The 23657-nt window shown below is 45.8% G+C and overlaps 1 protein-coding gene across 2 annotated transcripts; it reads right to left on the bottom strand.

The window, feature by feature from the left end:
- Positions 1-938: 938 nt before the first annotated feature.
- cdc27 (cell division cycle 27) lies at positions 939-23164 on the bottom strand. 2 transcript variants are annotated; one of them, XM_082531436.1, is made up of 20 exons: positions 22997-23164; positions 10227-10302; positions 10001-10148; positions 9745-9870; positions 9564-9661; positions 9335-9480; positions 9035-9255; positions 8846-8945; positions 8225-8334; positions 7895-7994; positions 7600-7780; positions 7328-7500; positions 5955-6107; positions 5799-5879; positions 5543-5670; positions 4738-4855; positions 4251-4379; positions 2832-2906; positions 2528-2657; positions 939-1315 (listed from the first exon to the last, which is right to left on the bottom strand). In XM_082531436.1, the coding sequence occupies exons 1-20, from the start codon at positions 23021-23023 to the stop codon at positions 1227-1229; spliced, it is 2409 nt and encodes an 802-aa protein (XP_082387562.1). In that variant the 5' UTR covers positions 23024-23164; the 3' UTR covers positions 939-1226. The 2 variants fall into 2 exon arrangements, with proteins under 2 accessions (XP_082387562.1, XP_082387561.1); XM_082531435.1 differs by having other exon boundaries at positions 939-1318; positions 22997-23163.
- Positions 23165-23657: the final 493 nt, after the last annotated feature.

Raw genomic sequence — 23657 nt, 5'->3', positions numbered from 1 at the left:
AACATGTAATAGCCTTGCCAGTCCACTGTGTGCAGTTCACACTTTGGTTCTCCAAAACTTGAAACGGACACGCCTGCAGAAGTAGCATTACCAGATAGAAAATATAGTTAAATCCATGAAGACAGTGGCAAAACAATAACCAAAAACGCACATACCGGTAAGTCCACGGTCCTTAAATGCTGGAAACGATCTAGCTGTATTTTCATGTAAATGCGTTAATGTCTATTTAAACACACACTCGTGATTAGCTTCATTTTGGCCTGAAATTAAAATCTCCCTCTGCTGCACGCATGTCCTCAGGCAAAGCATGAAACGTGATATCATGTTCCCATCTAACACCTGTTCATGTTACCTGTGGTGACTCACCTGAGCCCTAATCCAGGAAGCAGATTCATTAAAACAGAGTTTAAAAACAAACTCTGCTGGTCTCAGTTCAGCAACCAGAGTCGTAGGTTCACCCTGAGTGACAGACCGCCATCATCAGTGGAGCTCAGATACCAGGATACTGTTGTGATCGCAGAATGAATAAGTTTGATTCAAATCCGTCTATGGTCACCTTCAAGATCAGATGAAGCTGAATCCTGACCTTTGACCTAAAATCTAACAATCTGATCAGGTCATTGACGGCAACAGACTCAACATCTGTTCAAGACAGCTGAACAGCCTCGTGGCAAATGCTACGCTAATGTTTCTACTGTCATCTAATGCCAGCTTCACTCACAGAGCAGTTAAAGGTCAGAGGTCAGCCACAGTTTCACATCGATAAACCTATAGTGTGAAGAGAAATGTTTTTGGTTACAAACGTGAAGAAGAGTTCACCGATCTGAGTCATTACCTGTTACCATGGTAATATTAGCAAACTCAGTTTTAGCTGAACTTGCTTCCTATAAAAGGACTCTGGGCTCTGGCTGGCTACAGAGGAAGCAGACAGCAGTGGGCGGGGTTTAAATGTTTATTGATTATTACCATCAGGATGGAAAACAAAACAAAAGAAAAATATTAAAAACAAAACAAAAAAAACCCAGCTGTGATGACATGACAGGAAGGAAGTGTCAGGGGGCGGGGTTTCAGGGCACCAGCAGTCCGTTTCAGCCAACAGGAGGATGGGGAGAGAGGCGGAGCTAAACTGAAGGTCTGTCATTGCCTAGGAACAGTACGCCTCTGGCCAATCAAAACAGGGGAGGGACTGGCTCAAGCCAGGGTTGGGGTGGAGCCAAAGGGCGTGGTTAAAGAACGTCATCACTCTCGGCCGTGTGGAGCTGCGTGTCGTCGGCGTCCGTCATGATGCTGCTGTCCTGACTGTCGTCCACCTCGGCTGCTGGAGGGAGACAGGTTAGACCTTTTTTTTTTTTTTTTACAAATAAACTCGGAATAAGCTGACAACAGAATTCAATAAGTAACGTTTCCAGAAGAACGTGAAAGATCAAAATGAATCTGGATAATGTGTGTGTGCTAAAATAATGAACGGTTAGAAAGACATCAGCACATTTCAAACTAGTGACTGCAGAAGCAGAAGGCTTCCGCTCCTGCTGCTCTGCTCTCACTTGGCTGCGTTCAGCCACGGTTCCCTCATTGCTCATCAGTTCCCGGCTCACTCACACGCTCTGCTCAACATCCCATCTTGAGCCGTGCAGTAGTTACTCATCTCTTATATTTATTTATCAATCACAGCTAGCTTGGTGTGGCTTGTGTTACAGTTCATTGTCAAATGCTTCATGTCAAAATGTGTGTAAACAATCGTGTTGCTAGGCACCCGTCGGGCCGCAGCAGCAGTTTTTCATTTCTGTGGGGTGGAAATGACGTCCTCGATGCTTCCAGGTACAAGTGTTTTCTTTCGCGTTTGATCCACACACTCCAAAATTCAGTATTTGTCAGAAAGCCCTGAAATATTTTATTTTAACAGAGATACAGAATCTTTAACCCTTGACGGACACACCGGCGTGTCCGCGTCACATGGCAACGCAGCCTCACCAAGTCTCCGTTTCCACTTGTGTTGAAAATTCAAACTGTAAACCTGACTTGGTGTTGATTGGCCGAGTAAAACCAGAGTTACGGGGAAAAACAAGATTTTCTAATGACAATACTCAGACATGGGCCCAGGTGGACAACAGGAGGAGGGATACACCTGCAGGTGTCAGGGCTGTGACCTGCCCTGCTGCCCTGTAATGGACAGGAACGACTTTTTGGCACAAATCAGTTGTGTGGCGTCCTATTGTGACAGCTTCTGTAACGGGTTTAAATACATGCGTGGCCAAGGCCCTTGCTGCGTTTTTACATCAAGTTTATTGTTTGCAAGATTTCTACACACATTTTAAATTTACGTTTGTAATTCTGGAAATGATGTTAAACACGTTTACAGTTTTCTGCTGTGAAAACATGTTTGTTCTGTGAAGTGGTGCCGAACACAGTGATTCTACAGAAGAATCAAACCCAGGACCACAGACGGTAAAACGCCATCAACTAAACATGAGTGTGGACTACTTCCTCTCTGCATATGACATCACCAAACAGTGGCAACAGTGCGTACCTTCGTCCTCAGGCAGGTATCTCTTGTCGATGGCTTCCTTGATCTGGTTGTTGGCTCCTTTAGGGTCCAGGTCCATCGCCCAGCTGAAGTTCATCAGAGCCAGGTGAGTCTGCCCCAGCTTCTTATACACCTGAGGCACAGGTGTAACAGTCATCAGAACATTTATTCATCACTCAGGAAATTACGGGCTTACAGTTGCTCCAAGGATTGCTCTGACTAGCTGCTTAATTTCTCTGCACACCTGAACAGCTTTCAGTGATGACAGCGTTTCTGATGACAAAAAGAGGTCAAAGGTCACACTTACCTTTCCAATGAGGAAGTAAACCAGCGACTCTTTAGGAACAATCTGCTTCAGCTCCTCCAATTCCTGCAGAGCCGCCTGCACGCATGCACGCACCCACACACACACACACACACACACACACACACACACACACACACACACAGATCAGAGAGGCAGACAGCACAACAGTACAAGCGTCTAACAGCAGGGGGCGCTGTCTAAGTGGCGTGTGGCCTCCTGCTGTTGTCTGAGGTTTTCATGCTCCTTTTTTCCCTGCTCGTTTACATTGCAGTGAATGCTGCTGTCGCTCCCTTTCTGATGCCGTCAACCAATGAGAACTCAGCGTGCAGTCCACGCATCATGCATAGAAGAAGCCACATGTGACCACGATGGAGAAACATCAAAGCTCCTTTAAAATTAATCTGAGGTCAGACGCATGCGAACGTGGATGCTGCCTGCGAACGTGGATGCTGCCTGCGAACGTGGATGCTAAACCGGAGACTGCATCTGTCTCAGCCGCACGGTCGCTGAACCGGCCCGCCTGCAGTCCAGACCTCTGGCCAGCTGACAACATCTGGAGCATCATGTAAGCAACAACAGGACGAAGCAGAGCCAGGACTGCTGAACAGCTGGAATCCTCCATCACAGGATGGAGGATTCCTCTCCAACATCACAGACTGATGTTAGAGAGGAAACACGGAGCTGTCCTACCTGCCCAGAGCATCCTTGTCAGATGCCCGAACCACCTCAGCTGGCTCCTTTTGATGTGGAGGAGCAGCGGTTCCCTCCCGGATGGCTGAACTTCTCATCCCATCTCTAAATGAGAGTCCAGCCACCCTTCAGAGGAAGCTCATTTCCACCGCTTGTATCCACGATCTCGTTCTTTCCATCATGACCTACAGCTTGTGACCATAGGTGAGGATAAGGACGTAGATACACTCAGCTCTCTGTTCACCACGACAGACCGGTATAGCGTCCGCGTCACTGCAGTACTAATCCATCTGTGGTTCTCCCGCTCCCTTCTATCAAACCCCAAGAGCCTGAGATACTTAAACTCCCCCACCTGGAGCAGGAGCTGTCCCTGAGTGGGCGCTGCACCCTTTCCTGGCTGAGGACCGTGCTGATTCTCATTCACGAGCTCATCAATTTATTAAAAGGATTCATTTTCTCAGTTTTAACATTTGAAATGTTTTTATGTTTCTGTATGAATAACATGACTTCACACAGACAAAGGTCAAAGGTCATGCTTTATGTAATCTGATTACAGAACAGGGTTAGAACAGAAGAGTATTGATCAGGGAGTCACTGGCTCTGGGTTTTAATCCACAGAGCACTTTATGATGTCACACAGTTTCCTTCCGGTCAGCTTTCAGACCCTCAGTGTGTTTTCACACCAGCCGATTACATTCATCACAGTCAGTTCTGACAAGTATTGATTACCTTGTACTTGTCGTTGGCGAACAGGATGGAGGCTCTGTGGAACTTGCAGAGTGGGTTTTTGGGGTCGATACCGATCGCTCGGTTCAATGTTTCTAAGGCTGCATCAGACTTCTTCAGAGCATGCTGCACCTGCGTACACACACACACACACACACACACACACACACACACACACCAGAGGGTCAGTGCTACGAGCTAACAGCTCATCTGTTGCAGTCATTGCACTTCATTAGTCTCACTGGTCAGAAACCGGTTGATGTTTATTTGTTTGTCTCCTATGCGGAGAAGCAGCAGGTGGAAGTAAGGCTCTCACGAGATGACTGCTCGCTTCATGCCCCAAACCAAAATGGAGGATGCTGTAAAGCGGCTCATGGTGTCGTGACATCCCTTTCACACAGAAATCTTGTAAACATCTAAAAAATTGGAACTGTAACGGTTCATTCTGCACGTGCTCAGGTGCGCCTCCAGTGGGCGTGTGAAAACTTACCACTCCAATGTGGCAGAGCAGCACGGAGCTCTGAGGGTTGATGCTCAGGGCTTTCTTAAAGTGGATCTCAGCCAAGTTAAACTTCTCCTGTTTGTAGTAAATCATTCCCAGACCATACCTGCGCGCGCACACACACACACAATGAAGAAGATTAAAAACGATCATTACGGGTTAAAAAAAAAAAAAAAAAAATTGGTGTCAGTGTCTATGAGTGTGGAGCAGGAGTGCGGCCCACAGACAGCCCACTATGGTGTTCAAGAAATATCTGCGTTTTTTTTAAATGATGAAGAAAAAGCTGCTGTGACAATAAAAACACGTTGTGTTACCTCACTGAGTAAGACTGTCGTTTAACTGTAGTCGTAAGAAAAAGAAAAATATCTGCGTGTGTTTGTGGTGAGCAGCAGGTCAAAGTTCATCATGTTCAGGCCTGTGGACCTGTGCGCACACAAAAACTTTGTATACAGTTGATTTTATGTAACAGTCAACACTGAACTGTAACTTTACTCTTTTACTCTGTGTTTTCATAACTTCTAACACGAGGTTTAAGTTTGAGACCTTTTGTGCTCCACTCTGGAAAAGGACGACGGTGTAGGTTCTGCTCTCAGCAGTAAAGCTGCTCACATTCTCACTGGTTTATTCCCACATGTCTCTCTGCGTACCTTGTCTGTACCACTACACTTGCTGTCTCAGCATCTGCTTGTTTCTAAAGAGGCTACACCTATCAGGGAGAGCAGGGCCCCGTGGTGGAACCTTTATACATGTACTGTCAGTGGGCGTGGTCAATGTGGAGGCGGTATCAGTGTACCAGGCATTGTAGTGTCTGTTGTTGACTCTTATGGCGTTCCTGAAGCAGGCGAGCGCTCGGTCCAGCTCCTCTGTCAGAACGAACTCGTGACCCAGCAGAGTGTACGCATACGCGAAGCCCGGGTCCACCTGAGACGGGTACAGAGAGGGAGGGGCATCAGCTGACTCAGAACACAAAACCATTTCTGTACAGGTGAGGTGGCCCCAGCTGACCAGAGACCTTCTTCCCAGAATCAGTGCTTGTAACCGTGGCATACCTGGATGGCTCTCTGGAAGAACTTGATGGCGATGTCGTGCTCTCTCTGCAGGCTGAAACAGTTTCCTGCTACACACCAGGCCTGTAGACACACAGTACATGTGTCTCAGTGTCACACAATCAGTGGGTTTCTGACCTGGACAGGTGAGCTCCTTACCTCGGGACAGTTCTTGTCCATGTCGGTCAGGTCTTTGGACAGCGCCGACAGGGCGACGTCTTTCTGCAGGTGCCACAGCGTGGTCGAGTAAATCTCCATCCCCTCCACTCTGTACGACTCGATCCTGCGCACCTCGCTGAACATACGCTCCGCCTACAAACACACATTGTCATGACAACGGACAAGCACCAGCAGTATCCAAATGAGGCTTCACCTGGACTGGAGGCAGTCTGCAGGTGCGCCATGAGATGACCACAAAGACACCGCCCCCTTCCTTATTTTTTCCCTCCCCATGTCTGTGACACAGATACGTTTCAGATAAAACTGAGTCCAGTGCCAGCGGTGCTAGTACAACCAATCTGAACACACCTGCGCTGTGTGCAAAGGTAACCGCCCCTGCTGTTAAATCACGATGAGACCACGTCAGCACGTCACACCACCATCTAAAGACAAAGTGAGGTGGTCTGAAAAATTGACGGAGACATTTCTACAGTCAGACGTGGTGGTGTGACGGTCTGGGGCTGCTGCAGCACCTGGACCACTCTCTGCCAGAATGTCCAGCCATCAGTTCACACCCTGAAGCTCAAGAGCACTTGGGCAGCAGGATGGTGATCTGAAACACACCAGCAACTCCACCTCTGATTGGCTCTCCAAAGAATCTGAACTCAAACAATCGGTCACTGACAGTCATCAGGTCAGGGAAGTTACTTTTGCACAGCACTGTGTATAGGTGAGTCGCAACCAATGTTCCCTCTGATGTTTCATGTGTCTGAACACACAAACTCCCTGAGCGGACACTTGGACCACAGTGAGCAACAGCAGACGTGTTACATGGTTTATTAAAATAATCAAATTACAGCATTTACATTTATATTAGACTACTTTTAATTAACTGCTTTAGCCCACTTACAATGAAAATTTAAAAAAAACAAATCTTGTTCATGACCTGTAGCATGTTAACACTATTGGAAGTAAAAAATAACTCCAATTTTGAAAACACAACTTTCCTTTTCTTTTTTTTTTTTTTTATAAAGCTCTGACTTGTATTGTGAGTCTGTGGTCTGGGAGAGAGTCTGTAACTCTGTCTGCAAAATACAGTAAATAATGACCAATGTTGGGCAATTAATTATGTAGTTACTTCTTCAAAAAAGTAACTGAGTTATACAAACAACGAAGTTTTTTGCAGCTGTTTACCTGAAAATACAGCCAAGGCGTTTTTTCAACAAACATTTCAAACTATTTACAGAACAATCAGCTGTTCTGCATCAAATCTGATGCCACACAAATTATTTGTGCCGCTCCAAAAATAATTTCTGTCCACTATGAGATGAAGGAGAACAACAGCCTGATACCTGCAGGCCTGTGTGCGTTACCTGTGTGTACTCGGCCAGCTCGAAGTAGCCCTTGCCGATGTGCGTGAGGACCCAGCCGGTGTTGTAGTGCTGGGGGGGCAGCGAGGTCAGGATGTTTATGGCTTCTCTACAATTGTACGAGCACAGCGCCAGGTAGCCCCGTCCCAGTTCCCGTAGCAACGCCATTATGCTGTCTGAAAACATAACAGGTGCGTCACATAAACTGTACTTACTGCATTGATTACAGCAGCCCTGGAGGAGGCGGAGCCTGGAGGCCGAGCCTGGAGGCGTACCTGCGGCGGCCCTCTGGTACTGTGGGATCTTTGTCTCAGGTAGACTCAGGCTGGGATCCAGTCTCAGGATGTCCAGGCTCTCGTTCAGGTTGGTGCTGTTGGACGTCTTCGCCGATTTACACTTCGTCTTCCTGTTCGGGATCTTTGTCGGGAACTTCATCTTCAGCTTCTTACTGTTCTCCTGCAGAGAGGAGAAGGACAGTCAGGAGGAAGGCTGGAGGCACCAAACAGGTGCTACTACAGCATGTAGTGGTTAGATTTAACTTACTACTACAGTGAGTACTACAGTGAGTACCTTGGCAGTAGAGCTGGCGCTTGTAAACAATCTGGAGCTTCTTCTGGGCTGAACATTTGGCGGCCCCGACATGCTGGGACTGAGGACCTGAGGAGAGCCACTGAGACACAGACAGGTGATCAGAGGTGGACACACTGGTACCTGCAAGTCCATCAGAGGTGGTAAAGTGAAATTACGAGTCATCATATACAATTTTCAGCTTCTCATCTTCCTCCTGAAGATCACCTAAAGAAGATCAAAGCAGCTGAAGGGCCGACACGTTTGGATCATCAGGCAGTCGGAACTGATCCCTGCTGTGCAGCAGGTCCTGTGATTGGCTGCCATAGTTACCTGCTGTGAGGTGCAGAGGTCTGCGATTGGTTGAAGGGGATGGGGAGAACGTCTCTGCTGTTACCGCTCTGACTGAAGACAGACTTGGACTGACTGATCCTGGAAACAGCCTGAGACGGAGAGACAGGTACAGGTGAGCAGAGGAAGAGGGGTGGATATCATCCTACGGCTAGGGACTGTTTGTGTTTCTCAAAGGGAATGATGTAACTTCCTGTGAGGTGAACATGAAGTGTTTAACCTGTACTAGCCTTGTTGTGAACATTACTGGGGTCAAGAAGAAAAACTGAAACATGTCATTGTTGTCATTTATTTCAGAACCACTGAGTTAGGATTAAGGTCAAAGGTGTTGACAGGAAGTCCCTTATTTTGAAATGCAGTGTTAAGTGCGAGCCATTTGATGATGTTATGAAGGTTACGTGTGAAGTATGACAGTAATGTGCTTCTTGTTTGTCACATCTCTGTTATTATTCAAAGCTTCGACATAGCTGACTGGTGACCAGCAGGGGGCGACTCCTGTCTGTTACATGAGCAAACATCTTCCTGATTGGCTCTTTTCAGCTCCAGAACTCAAAGGTGAAATCACAGACACTCCTGTCTGTTTGTGTGTGTCTGTGCTGTTACCTTCTTGCTGGGGGCTGTAGTTTGTGTTTCCATAGTGGATGAATAGTTCTGTAGATATGTGGGGTCTCCTGGGCTGGGATCCAAGGGCAGGATGCCAAAGCTACACATACACACACACACACAGTTTGTAAACACACTTCCAGCTGCAAAGGTAAGACTCCAACTCACCTGTGCAGGTGTTGTACTCACCTTGGCGTTAGTGGGCTGAGGGCTGCAGGACCTCCAAGTAAACTCCGCCCACTCTTGGGCTTGTTCTGTTTAGCTAAAAGTGAGCCAGCTGACGCCATAGAAACCGTGTTCCCCAATAAGGAGCCGGTGTCTGGAGAGATGAGGGAGGAGTCGATGTAGGAGACGGACAAATCAGACGCCAGCTTTCCGTTTGACGATTCCAGATTCAGACGATTCAACTCCTAAAAAACAAAAACGCTGTCAGCTGCTCATGGGTCAAAGCTCAAACAGCCGCACTGCAGGTGCATTTGTGTTGCTCACCAGCGTGTCCTGTGGCGTCTCCATGAGGGCGGTGTCTAATCTATGGGAGGAGTTCTGGGCAGGGCTTACAGATGGTGGAGGTGGGGCAATGGAGCAGTTCTGTAGCGAGGACAACCTGAACACCTGATCTGGGTCTGGTTTCTCTCCTAAAACACAAAGCATCAAGTGTAATTGAAGTCACGTGGAGCCTGACAGTGCTCATGACTCCACAGGAGGATGTGTGCGTTACCTAGGTGACAGAGGTTCTGGAAAGGCGACCAGAGGAACGGGTTGAGAGTTAGACTCCTCTGAAAACACTCGGCACCTTTGGCAACACGATCTGTCTTACTGCTCACAGAGAGAGAGAGAGAGAGACAGGTGAGTCAGCAGAGCATCCTCACCTGTGGAGCGCAGGTGAGTTTGGTTCTTACCAGTAAATGTGCCCCAGTAAAGATAGCGTGAAAGAGGCGGAGTCTCCAAACTCTGTGATGATGTCATCCTGACTCTTCTGTTTGTTCAGCACACCACCAATCAGAACCTGCTCTCCTTCCGCCAGCCTGAGAGACAAAGAGGCGGGGTCAGAGAGGCGGGGTCCGAATGGACTCTATTTCCTGAAGTTTATCATTTCTGACTACTTTTACATTTACCTCTGTGTGTGTGTGTGTGTGTGTGGCCATGTGTTCTTACTTGCTGAGCTCCACGCAGCACTTTGCCAGCAGGAATCGAACCTGTGGCGTGGAGCAACTGTGAGCCTTCAGCAGCCGGTAGGCTTTGTAGGGCTTCCCCGAGCGATAATAACATGTGGCCAACAGATAAAGCGCCTCCTCTGACCTCACTGACACACACAGGTGAGACACACGGGTGAAAAACAGGTACTGACAGGAGTGTATGTGGACACACAGACAGGTGTTACCTTCAGCGTAGAGCCTCTCTGCGAGGAAAACAGCGTCCAGGTAGGCGTAGTGGTTCAGAGCCTGCCACACTGCAGCCTGACAGAGACAGATAAGTGAGGCGCAGCTGGGAGGGGCAAGTCATCTTACAACAGGTCACATGATAAACTGTCGGGGTCCACAGCAATGCGCTGGCCTCAGGTGTGCCCGACATTCATTTGACTCTTTATGAGCTCATTGGTACCAGAGGCACTGAATCGAAGAGTCACGTCATCACTGCCACGGTGGATCACGGAGCTCGCTGAAGTTAGCTTCCTGAAGTTAGCCACGTATGCTAGATGAGCATACCACATAACATTAACTTGTCGGCCACGCTGGACATGTAATAATCCTGAAACAGTGAAAAACCTGCTAAACATGTAGATGTAGCTAGGGCTGGGTGATATGGCTTAAAATCCATATCGCGGTATAATTTGAAGCATATGCGGTAACAATACATGTTGCATATATTCTTTTCTTCTGTATAACGTATTTTACACACTATAAGGCACAATTAAAATCCTTTCTCAAAAATTGACAGTGCGCCTTTTCTATGAATTCTGGCTGTGCTTACTGACCTTGAACCTCCAACTTTGGTAAGCTACGAAGCCGCACGGCTTGAGGGATTGTCGGAGCATTACGGCTGCCATAGTCAGGTCCCAAAGTCACACAAATACTGCGGCATCACTGAGAGTTAAAAACTGTCTAAATTCTTCCATCTTTAATAAAATGATCAGCGTTGCTGCTTTACCAGGTGTAACAATTAAGTTCAACATCCAGGCATCCATGAAAACAGAATTTATTACATTTAACGGAGTTAGAAGTTAGCTCGCTAGTTTCCACCTAAGCATGATATAGCATGTTCTGACTGAGAGATTAATAAAAAAAATTCAAACGTACAGCTCTGCTGTCACTTCCAACATAAAGTAAGACAGAAAATTAAACAGCAGTGATGTTTGTAGGTTTACTGAAGTTGGGCTAGCTGGTATATAATGATGTGCTACGTGATCGCTAGCAAAACAGTTAGGTTAGCATAACATAAACAGAGTGAAGCTGGAGGATGAACGCTAACTTTTTTCCATTCGATAAAATTTAGCGTGAGGGTTCCTGCTGGTCAGGAACAAATGCAATCGCATGGCAGGATGCTGTAAACGGACCAGAACAACTGAGATAATCCATCCACAATACGAGGTTTGTCATTAATATACTGCAACAACATGGGAACAGAGCAGCTGCAGAGAATTCGGCATTAATGAATCAATGGTATGGAGCAGATGATGTTGTTTGCAGACGCTGCAATGCTTTCGACCAAAACAGGCGCAGCTCGATGACACCATCAACATACGCTATCGCGTATATAGTCAAACTCTCTACCGTTGGCCAAATTTATATGGTTTCTACCGTATACGTTTATACCGCCCACGCCTAGATGTAGCTAAAGTAAATAAACAAGTGTAAATAGGCTGTCACAACAAGCATCTTGCTCACTATGTGGAGCAAGACTTTGTTCAGTGATGCTGTGGAGTGTATCCCTGCCCGACTTCATGTCACACAATTTTCACCACGTTACCGACAAACCCTCAAATGACAGTGGACGAGATATGAATTTTCATGCTTATCAGTCTTTTGTGTCACGATAACAAACCTCAGTTACCGGGTCAAGTGTCCACGCTCATTGCTCAGGTACTTATTTACCTGATTGTATGTTTTTATTTCAAGAAGTTAACTAGGGTTGGAAAAAAAAAAAGATTTCCTGATTCAAATCGATTTTAACTTGAATAACGCACTATCGAAGAATTAAATCCTGACATCGATTTTTAAATATAAATGTGTTTGAAACTCCAGAATCAGCTTAAAGCTCACAAAAGAAAGACCAGGTCAACGATTCCACTAAAACGTGGAAACACGTTCACCTGACGGCACGGACACGGCGCTGAAAGCCGACGCCTCACAGGTTTCGTCTACGACCAAGATAGCCTCCCGTGTCCCCCAGCTCTGTGGAGTGTTTTATACAGGCCTGTATCAGGGTCAAATTCAAGCACCTTTTAAGGTTCATTTTCAAGGACATTACCAAAAAAAAAAATAGATGTTTCACGTCACATCACCTCAGTAAGACCATGTGAAATTTAAAGCAAAACACCCTCGGCTTAAACACCTTTGTTAAAAAGCAACTCAAAACACACATTTAGCTTAAAATTAAGATGTGGAAATACGAACAAATTAACTTGTTAGAGATATTCATCTCCTGTTGGAAACAACAACCCAACAAAACAAGAGACCTGTACCAAACACCACAAAATAACACACAGTCAGGCCAGATGAAAAAGTCTTCTCAACAAATACTGATGCTTCTTTACTGTGTGACACTCAACATAAAACTGTAAGATGTTTAACTACACTGCTGTGTGTATTATTGTTGAAGTCCTAAATGATCACCTTGAAAGTGTTTGTGCTAATAACATCATGTATAGTAAACAGGCAGGGAGAAAAGCTCTGACTGGGAGGGGCTGTGGACACATGACTCACTCAGTTCATTCGACATAGGAGACTTTAAGAATGCACGAGCATCGAAAACCTGTTCATTTAATCTATCATCTGTAATATTAATATGTACAGCCATCATGTATCATCTCCCTTAAATAAGCAGGCACCCTTAAAGTATGAAACATATGTGTCTCCTGATAGTGCCCAAAGGCCTCAGTGTGAGCTTGTTTCATGTGTAGGTGCTCACAATAAACACGTTTTGAATGAAGGCCGGGGAACTTCGGGAGCACAAAAACGTGTCAACTCTGTGCACGTATGAATCATATTACCATTGTTTCCCCCTGAGGTGTTGCCAAAGACACAGAGTTACATAAATCACCATAACTAACTGCGTAGCGCTGCTGTATTGCATCACACTCAGTGCACTTCAATCATTTGTCCAGTGAGTTTAATGGTTAGCAAAAAAAAAATAATAACTTTAAAAATTAGCATGCGTAATGTAATACTCAAACACTCATTAAAACGGCAACCTGGAGTAATGTTAGTGCACCCACCCATGTTGGGGGGGGGGGGGGCAAACTGACATGCAGAGGTGCAAGCAGCCCCAGGCGGACAAACTTGCGACTGATTTTATGTCTCTATGTGATAAGAAAAGTATTCAGACAGTTATTTGTGCTGAATGAAAAACAGTTTGCAGCTGTTTTAAGCACCACAACCGAAATCTTTAAACCTTGAAAAGACATTAAAGTCCACGAATTTTCAAGGGTTTCAAGCACCTGCATGAACCCTGTTCGTAAACTGTTGATGATGAGTCTGCACATTCAGTGAGAAACTGAGATTACCCATAATGCATCACTGAACGACACAGGAAATCTTTTCTGCCTGTGGATATAACTGAACTCCCTCCACCTAACACACAGCTCACAGTGCAGCAGCAACAGCCTTTTGCAGTAAAATAACAAAGTTTCCAGGTTAGAGTAAAATCTTGATCGTGTATATTTCACCTCTGTAATATTTATAACTGAGCTATTTCTTATATTTTGTAAACTTTATAAAATATTGTCATTTGTCTGTTACTGTTATTGTCCTGAAGCGACTGTAAACTAGGGTTGGGCGATTGGAAGAATCTATCGATTATCAGCCTATTGCCCATCGTTTTGATTTATTTGCCCATGAGTAAGTTTGCCAATAATGATGGCGCTAATAGATCCTATCAACAGAAAAAACAGCCCCCTCCTCAGAGAGCGCCAAATCCTTGTTGACAGAGCTGCAGAAGCTGCTGATAGCCTAGCATTCTCAGCCGGATGGTGAACACGCACATGCTCATGCCAGTTAGTCTTTGTCTTTTATCCTGTCTTCCTTCTCTCACCCCAACCAGTCTCTGTATCTATGAAGCGCCTTGAGGCGACTTTTGTTGTGATTTGGCGCTATATAAATAAAATTGAATTGAATTGAAAGTAGAGCTGGGCGATATAAGATTTTTTCATATCACGATATGTTTTTTTCATTTCAGGCGATAACGATATCTATCACGATATATTCAAATTCAAATTCAAATTTTATTTGTCACACACACACAACCATACACAGTATGACATGGGGGTGAAATGCTTGTAGCTGTACAATGCCCGACCATTAAATGACAGAAGAAAAGTTCTACAATATTTACAATTTACTACAAAAATTTACAAATTAACTTAGGAATTTACAGTAAAGAATGTGCAAATAGCAGAAGACATTATAAAGATAAGGATTATAAATTATAGGAATTATAGGATTATAGGAAATGTGTGGTGGTGCGTGTGGTGACGTGTGTGAGAGTCCAGTCTTATAGTGACGTGTTTGGGAGAGTCCAGTCCTACACCTGGTTCAGGGCCCGAATAGCCTGGGGGAAGAAGCTCCTCTTCATTCTCTCTGTTTTGGCCTTAAGGGAACGGAAGCGCTTCCCAGACCTCAACAGTGAGAAGAGTCCATTGTTGGGATGGGAGAGGTCCATCATAATCTTCCTAGCTTTGGACTTGCACAGCTTGGTGTAGATGGACAGCAGGTCAGGGAGCTCTGATTGAATGATGCGTTCTGCCGAGCGCACCACCCTTTGCAGATCTCGTCTGTCCTGCTTGGTGCTGTTCCCAAACCAGGTGCAGATGTTTGACGTCAGGACGCTCTCGATGGTGCAGGAGTAGAAGTTCTTGAGCACCTTCAGTGGCAGATGGAAGTCTCTAAGTCTTCTGAGGAAGAAGAGACGCTGACGGGCTTTCTTAACCAGGGTGTTGATGTGACAGGACCATGACAGGTCCTGAGTGATGTGGACACCCAGGTATCGGAAACTGTCCACTCTCTCCACTGGCGTGCCACTGATGATGAGGGGTTTGTAATTCCTCGCCTGCTTTGTAGTGAAGTCCACGATCAGCTCCTTAGTCTTGCTGATGTTTAGGAGGAGGTTATTCTCCTGGCACCAGGTCTCCAGGTTCCTAATCTCCTCCAGGTAGGCCGTCTCGATGTTGTCGGAGATCAGGCCCACAACAGCAGTGTCGTCAGCAAACTTGACAATGGAGGTGGTGTCGGATGTGGCTACACAGTCATAAGTGTACAGTGAGTACAGCAGGGGGCTTAAAACACAGCCCTGAGGCACTCCAGTGCTGAGTGAGATGGAGGGGGAGACTTGTTTCCCACCCTCACTGTTGGGGTCTGTCTGTGAGGAAGTTGAGGATCCACTGACACAGTGATGAGCTGAGTCCTAGATCCGTCAACTTGGTGAAAAGCTTAGAGGGAATTATTGTGTTGAATGCTGAACTGTAGTCCACGAACAGCATCCTAACATAATTCCCTCTGCCAGTGTCCAGGTGACTCAGGGATGTGTGGAGCAGGTGAGATATGGCATCGTCTGTGGAACGATTAGTCCGGTAAGCAAACTGAAGTGAGTCGATGGTGGGAGGAAGTGAAGAAGTGATGTGATCTCTCATCAGTCTTTCAAAACACTTCATCACAATTGAAGTCAGTGCTACTGGACGGTAGTCATTGTGGCAAGCGGGCTGTTGTTTCTTTGGAACAGGGACAATAATGGACCGTTTGAAGCACGTGGGAACCACAGCTTGGGCCAGGGAGAGGTTGAAGATCTCCGTGAACACCGGCGCTAGTTGATCAGCGCAGGCTCTAAGGACCCGGCCAGGGATTGCATCTGGTCCTGCTGCCTTCCTGGTGTTCACCCTCCTGAAGGTGTTCCTCACGGCATGCTCTGTGATGACGAATGCATTTTCTTCACTGGTGCACTCCGAGCGCGCGCAGCCGTTTGTTGTTTTAATTGCTGCGGCGTCGAAGCGAGCATAAAACGTGTTCAGCTCATCAGCCAGTGAAGCATCGGCATTCATCATTGAAGAAGCTGGTCGTTTATAGTCCGTTATAGTCCGCAGTCCTTTCCACAGGCTCCTAGAGTCGCACTGTCGTAGCTGTGACTCTAGTTTTTCCCCGTAGCTCCGCTTTGCCTTTCGGACCGCGCTGCGCACGTTGTAGGACGCAGCCTTGTATAGGTCCATATTACCGGAGACAAGCCCTTCATTGTAGGCAGCGGTGCGTGATCTCAGAGCGTCGCGGATGTTTTTATCCACCCACGGCTTCTGGTTGGGAAACGTTCGGATGATAGTTCTTTCTGCTGTGTCGTCCGCTAGTTTCCCGATAAATCCCACAACCGCTTCCGTAAACATGTTGATGTCATCAGAGCTGCGCCGAAACATGTCACAGTCTGCGTCATCCAGTGCGTCCTGCAGCGCGGCCACCGATTGGTCCGTCCAGCGAGCGACCTCCCTCCTGATTGGTGGTTGCTGCTTTAGCCTTTGTTTGTAAGCAGGTATGAGGAAGATGGCGGAATGGTCCGATTTTCCAAATGCCGGCAGGGGTTGAGCCTTGTAACAGTTCTTGAACGGGGTGTAGCAGTGGTCTAATGTCCTCGTGCCCCGGGTGGGGCAGTTGATGTGCTGGTGAAGGTTGTGAAATGTCCGTTTGAGATTCACTCTGTTAAAATCTCCCATAACAATGAGTGCGGCATCTCGGTGAAGTGTTTGTTGATGTGTGAGAGCCTCATGTAGCTCACATAAGGCAGTGTCCGAGTCCGCGTGAGGCGGAATGTAAACAGTTCAGGCAATGACCGCAGTGAATTCCCGAGGGAGATAGAAAGGGCGACACTTAACGATCAAAAGCTCCAGATTGGGCGAGCAAGAGCGTGTGAGTGGGGAGATGTTTGTGCTGTCGCACCATCTGTTGTTCACCATCAAACACACTCCACCACCTCTTTTCTTCCCCGACTCCATTGTCCTGTCCATGCGGTAAACCGAAAAGAACCCCGTCGGCTGCACGGCATGGTCTGGTATCGCTGGGTTCAGCCAAATAACTATATTTGTAAGATTTAAATGTGCCGTTGCTCACAAGTAATTTCCCATAATAAGTTCAACAGGGTAGATGTACTTAAGGAACATGAGACTTTTTCAGATAAATAAAGGCAAATATTGCAAACTACACAAAAGGCAGCCGCTAAAGCGTTTAAGTTTCAAAATAGAACAAACGAAACAGACTAAATTGTCAATTCCACTTAGAACCAAAATATTAATTCTAAAAATAAATCTTAGTTTGTTTTACAGAAGAACAGACAAAACTGACTAACTTTTGTCAATATCAAATAAACTGAGAACTAAAAGGAAATTCTCAATCTCTCCTTGTTGTATAGCTTAGCTTTTCAAACAGTTTTAACAGTTACTTTAGTCTGACAAAAGCCGAATGACGAATTAGCGCTTCCAGTCAGAGACTGAGGCTACGTCCACACGTACACGGGTATTTTTGAAAACGGAGATTTTCTGTTTTCATTTTAAAAAAATAATCCCGTCCACACATAAAGGCAGAAATGAAGGAAAACGCTGCTATGAACATGCCAAAGCAGCAGGTGGCGCTAGATTCCTAACCGTGCAGAAATGTTGGCCAATCAGAAGTCTAGAAGCCTCGGTGGGAAAAAGTAAACAAAGCTGGGGCATAGAAGCAGAACCGAGCCGTATGTGTGGAGGGACAGTAACTGTGTGTATATGTAAGCATTTAAACACTGCAGAGAGTAGAATTAACAGTAACAGTATTGTAGAAATTCATTTCACCGAAACAATAACGTGGCGCACAGTGTGACGTCAAAAAATGCGCACACCTTTGACGTTGCGTTTTCTCCGTTTTTCTAGTCCACACGTAAATGCAAAAACGGAGTTTTAGAAAATATCCACCCTGGCCGGAGTTTTTAAAAATCTTCGTTTTCAGTGACCAAAAACGCCGTTTACGTGTGGACTAAAGGTGCAAACGCATAGAAAAATCTGCGTTTTCAAGAATGCCCGGGTACGTGTGGACGTAGCGCATGCACCAGTTTATTGTATTTCCAGACTTGCTTTCGGCACATTTACAGTGCACGCTACTCTGTTTTTTGTCAGACTTGAAATAGCCGAAATACCTTCACACTACGGAACTTCTATGGCTCTTCCGTTCGACAATCTCTCCGGCGTTGGAACCATCATCTGTTTTCTCTTCGGTAACGCTCGGTTGATTTTTCTAGTCGGCACACTCATTTCCTCCATTACCCGGGCGGTACGGTGGCTGGCTGCTTCCCAAACAAATACACATGTGGCTTGGCACTTGTGCTGTACGTAACAAGTCACGTGACATGACGCTGCGGCTGTGATTGGTTCGGCTCTGCGCTACTTAATTTGGATTGGCTGTTCTTTTTTTTTTCTTCAAAGAGGAGAAGAGCGGCGAGGTCTATTGCGATAGTTTAATTTTTCTATCGAGAAAAAGTTATATCGCGATACATATCGTTATCGTTCTATCGCCCAGCTCTAATTGAAAGTTAGCCGCGTTTGAGAGCTTTGCTTGCACTAGGGCTGGGCCATATTATACCGTTCACGGTAATACCGGTATAATGTTAGGCAACGATAGGAAAATGAAATATCGCGATAGAATGGGAGTAAAACACGCATGCGCAGTGCCTTTGTTTTCATACGCACATGGCCGATTGTTGAGTGAAACAGATGAACCAGAATTCGTTTGTAAAAATGGTGCAACTTCAGTGATGTGGAACTGGTTTGGTGTTTGTCCGTCAGATACACGACAAAGCACATTTTTTTGCAGAACATGCAAGCAGCCGTCGTTATTGTCGTATTTGTCGGACTAAGATGCTCTTAAATCTGGGAGTAATCTGGGTCCTAAACTCCATATATTTCAGGTCAAACGAACACTGCAGCATCACTGAGAGTTAAAAACTGTCTAAATTCTTTCATCTTTAATACGATCAGCATTGCTGCTTAACCAGGTGTAACTATGAAGTTTAACTTCCAGGCATCCATGAAAACAAAATTTATTACATTTAACGGAGTTAGGAGCTAGCAGGAAGCTAGCGGAAGTTAGCTCGCTAGTTTCGCTAGTTACCTAAGCATGATATAGCATGTTCTGACTGAGAGATTTCTGAAAAAATTCAAACGTACAGCTCTGCTATCACGTCCAACATAAATGAAGACAGGAAACTAAACAGCAGTGACGTTTGTACGGTTACTGAAGTTGGGCTAGCTGGTATATAATGATGTGCTACGTGATCGCTAGTGACACAGCTATGTTAGCATAACATAAACAGTGAATCTGGAGGACGAACACTAACACTTTTCCACTTATAAAAGTTAACGTTAAGGTTCCTGATAATTAGAGACAAATGCAATCGCATGGCAGGATACTGTAAACGGACCAAACTTCAGTCAGGAGAACTGAGATAATCCATCCACAATACAAGGTTAGTCATTAATATACTGCAACAACATGGGAATAGAGCAGCTGCCAGAGAATTCAACATTAATGAATCAATGGTACAGAAGTGGAGGAAGCAAGAAGAATGAGTTTAATAAAGTTTGATTTATCTGACTGCTTTGTTTCGCTTAATGTGCCTTATAATCCCGTGCACCTTATGGTCCGAAAAATACGTACTGCACACTGCAGTTTAATGTTGCAAAGCACCTCTTTTTAACTTCAGTGGATATTATACATGGTTATGCTCAGGATATGTCAGACCATTTCTACTGGAAATGCCTTTTGGTTAAACTTTAAGCAAGGAATTTGCATTTGCACTGTTACATTTTTATAAAGCTTCAATGTACATAAAAACCAGCTTCTTGTTTAAGTGAAAATAAATGGAAGGTTGTCTTTTTGCGCTAGTAATGTTGTGGAGTTGTATTTTGTCTCGCATCAATTATATCGTTATCGCAAATTTTCAAATATATATCGTGATAAATATTTTTGGCCATATCGCCCTGCTCTAGCTTGCACTATACGTCTGCACAAGCAGCACACCGCTTTGGTTACATCCTTAGGTTTACGTCTTTCATCCCAAATAAGCGACATTATGACAAAGACGATTAACAACTAACCTATCAGGACCGGACTGAGCTACAATCCCTGAAATGTCTCTGTCAACGTATTCCAGGCAGTTTGTCCAAAGTTTGTTCATTCTGCGCTTCAGATGGGTTGAGAGCGTTACAAATTTTAGTCGCGTCAACACCGGATTAACGTGTTAACGCTGACAGACCAAATTTTTTGGGAAATTAGTTTGTCCATGTTTGGTCTTCACATCAGTCCGTGCATGATTACGTTGCTCCGCCCATCTTAATGACTGCGCATCCAAGAAATATGATCATCATCATCATCATCATCATGACATTTGTGACTGAGTCCCAAACCGAATCTGAGTCGGGACCTTTGAATCAGTTGTCGAAATCAGTGATGATCCCAGACCTGAGTCGACGTAGCTCAGTTGTGATTGATGACAGCGACACTGAGGTGAACTGCCGAGTACAGCGCTGCTGTAAGTTTCTCTTCTCCTCACGGCCATATATGAGACTTCTTTTAAAGTGGATCTATCTCAGTGACACTTAGGAAAATAAACTCTCGTGATGTGAGAACGTAATCAAACTGTTGATCAGAGGGAAATTAGTTTAAAGACACTACAGTCTAATGTTATCTGGCATGAGCTCGAGTCTGTCTTGCTTTGTTCACAGAAATAGGTTTCTAAACCAGCGGGGCCTGCGAAGCGCAGACCCAACAGACATCATGCTGTTGTTCAGCCATGTCTCAAACGCTCGCATGTCTGATCTGCCGACCGTAACTCAATGCGACAATGTTGAGATTAAATACATTCCTGTAGGATTTCTTATGTTAGAGCCCCAACTACAGTCCAGGAGTGAGGCTTAAGGTGAGGAGGAAGATCAGAGTTCAGAATCCAGAGCTCAAGGGCTCCAATAGGCATGACCCTCCAACTGCCCACCCTACCAAAGCCAGGTCAGGATAGGCTGAGCCACAGAGCGTGGAAGGACCACACCTGTCCTAACAGTAGGAGCCTGAGTGAGAAAAAGGAAATGATGTCAGAAAACATCAATGAAAAGTCAAGACAAGCTGAGGCTCTGAAGATGAGGACGCCGCTGAAAAGGAGGTGGGAGGAGTTAGAGTGTGGAGATTTGGGCCGTTTGAAGTTGGAAAAAGAAGCAAAGCCGCTCATTTCCATAGAGACAGCAGCGTTCTCACCACTTACGACACAACGGCACGCAGTGACATCATAAATGTATTTGCCCACTTCACTGTAACAATGCAACGACAGCAAGCAGAGCAGAAAACATCCAACTTCAGTCACCGGCCCTCGTTACCAGACACACAGCTGCATAGATGTGTCTCACATCACCTCCACATGTGGAGACACGGACGAGCTTCTGTAAGCCTACTGTTTCCACACACACGTTGGTGTATCTGTGCAGCTTCTCAGATTGATTTTGCATTAAATCTGCATTATTTAGCCAGAACTCCTGGCTCAGTTTGCTGTGAGAAACAGATCTCCTCCCACACTCAGCTATAATCAGTGTATTTCAACAGTAAACACAAAGTTATTGATCAAACGCTGGTATTGTTCATTAGAAAGCTGAACGACTACCAGCAGTACAGGTTTACCTGACTGTAAACAGTTTTTGACTCCAGGTTAAAATAAAGGCTGTGTCACCTGTACCTGCTCACAGCGAGCCATACATAATCAATAGCCAATACCGTAGTTAGATCAACACTCTGTGTGCTGCCATTGGTCAGCACTCCAAACACACACCTGAGAGCATCATGTGAGACAGGACGTGTTTATGCCAGACTGTTATCGATGGGTCAAACTCAGGAAAGTTATTGATCAATACGCTGATCGATCACTGCAGCAGTTCCGTTACTGACGTCACTTCACTTTAACTCTGCAGTCACAGTTTACCCGAGTGAGATCACAAACACACCTGTGAGGAGACATTACCCATCAGTCCGCGGCTGACATGGCAGCTAACAGCTAACGGCGGTTCATGTTACCGGGCAGTTAGCTGCCATTAGCCTGTGTTAGCTGTGAGAGTCTAACGGCCGCGGGATACCTTCATCTGTTCTCTGATCTGCGATCAGACTCTGACATTAACAGACCCCGAAGGAACGGATCTGATCGTTTTATGAACTTTAAAGCAGAGTTCCTCCTCACTGAAGCTCCATTGAGTGCTAGCAACTGCGTTAGCTGCTAACCGAGTCATGCTAACACAGAACTCCATATGAAATCCAACAGTTTCTCTCGGCACTCTCACCTGCACACATCTTAAACTCCGTGATATACTTAAGAACATCGGGTCCTGTTCTATGACAAATACTGCTCACAGTCAGTGATCCACCCACAGTTGGTTCCGGTGAAATACTGACTTTAAAGAGTGTCTGTTCGCTCTCCGCGGGTCATTTCCCCTCAGCCGGACTCAGGCCTCTTCAGATGGACCTGCTCGGATTCCGGATTTATTTTAAAATTAGACAGTGTTCGTTTTTTGGATCTGAGCCCAAAAGATGTGCGGAACAAAACGAATCATGAAATATCAAATAAACTGACCAATTTCCCCTTTAATTAGATCGGAAATACCTGGAATCTTAATCTGACAAATCTTTAAAAGGTGTCTGGCATGACATATCTCAGCTGTACCGGGTGTAAATTAACAGCTCTGCGTGACCCGAACGGGCCGTGACAGAAGGTACTAACGACCACCAATAATCGCAGAAAACTCTCTCTGTGCCGTCAGCGGGCCTCTGTAGGGCCTGCGGCCGAGGAACAGCGCTCTCACCACGGATTGCACCCGCCGCTAAGGCCGGGCGCAGAGACAGGCACAAACTTCATACATGCTCCGCTCCCCACGCGTGACAACGAGCCAAAGATGTGTTTTCATACCTGGACAGGTTCCTGCAGCACCGTCATCCCGCTCTGAGACTCCTTCTGTCCGGTCCGGGGGTCTCTTTTCTCTCCGCTCTTTCTTCACTTGAGACTCAGGAGGAGCTGCAGCCGAACATTTGAACATACCGACCGTTAGCAACCGAGTACCGCCGAAGATACCCGAGGAGGGAAAATGCCGCGACGGACATGAGCGACTGTCAAACGGAGAAAGCCGATGTATCTCCTGCGCCCTCTGGTGGTAAAACGTATTACAGCGGTGTTCAGTGTTCTGTCGCTTCCTGGTGCTCAGACTTGTTAGTAGCAACAGCAGACTGGCTGACATGAAGTCGTGAGCCATTTACAATGGCGGTTTTAAATAACTGGCGGTTGTGGTCTTGGGCAGATTGACTATCTTTGGGGAAGATCCTGAACCCAGAGTTTCTCCTAATACATCCATCAATGTCTCCAAAAGTTGATTCTGTTCATCTGGACGTAGCGTTTTGTGGGAGAAACGTTTCGTCACTCATCCACGAAACTTTTTCAGTCTCAGCTGACTGCAGGTTTCAATCTTATAAACAGTACATCTGCATAATGACTGAAACCAGCACCAGTGAATGAAATTCACAGAGATTTGGGGAATGGCTGCAATCACAGCATTGTAAGATGGTGACAGATGTAC

This window comes from Aulonocara stuartgranti (genome assembly GCF_965226115.1).
Source record: "Aulonocara stuartgranti genome assembly, chromosome: 4".
NCBI lineage: Eukaryota > Metazoa > Chordata > Actinopteri > Cichliformes > Cichlidae > Aulonocara > Aulonocara stuartgranti.
This window is presented reverse-complemented; position numbering and strand designations above follow the sequence as displayed.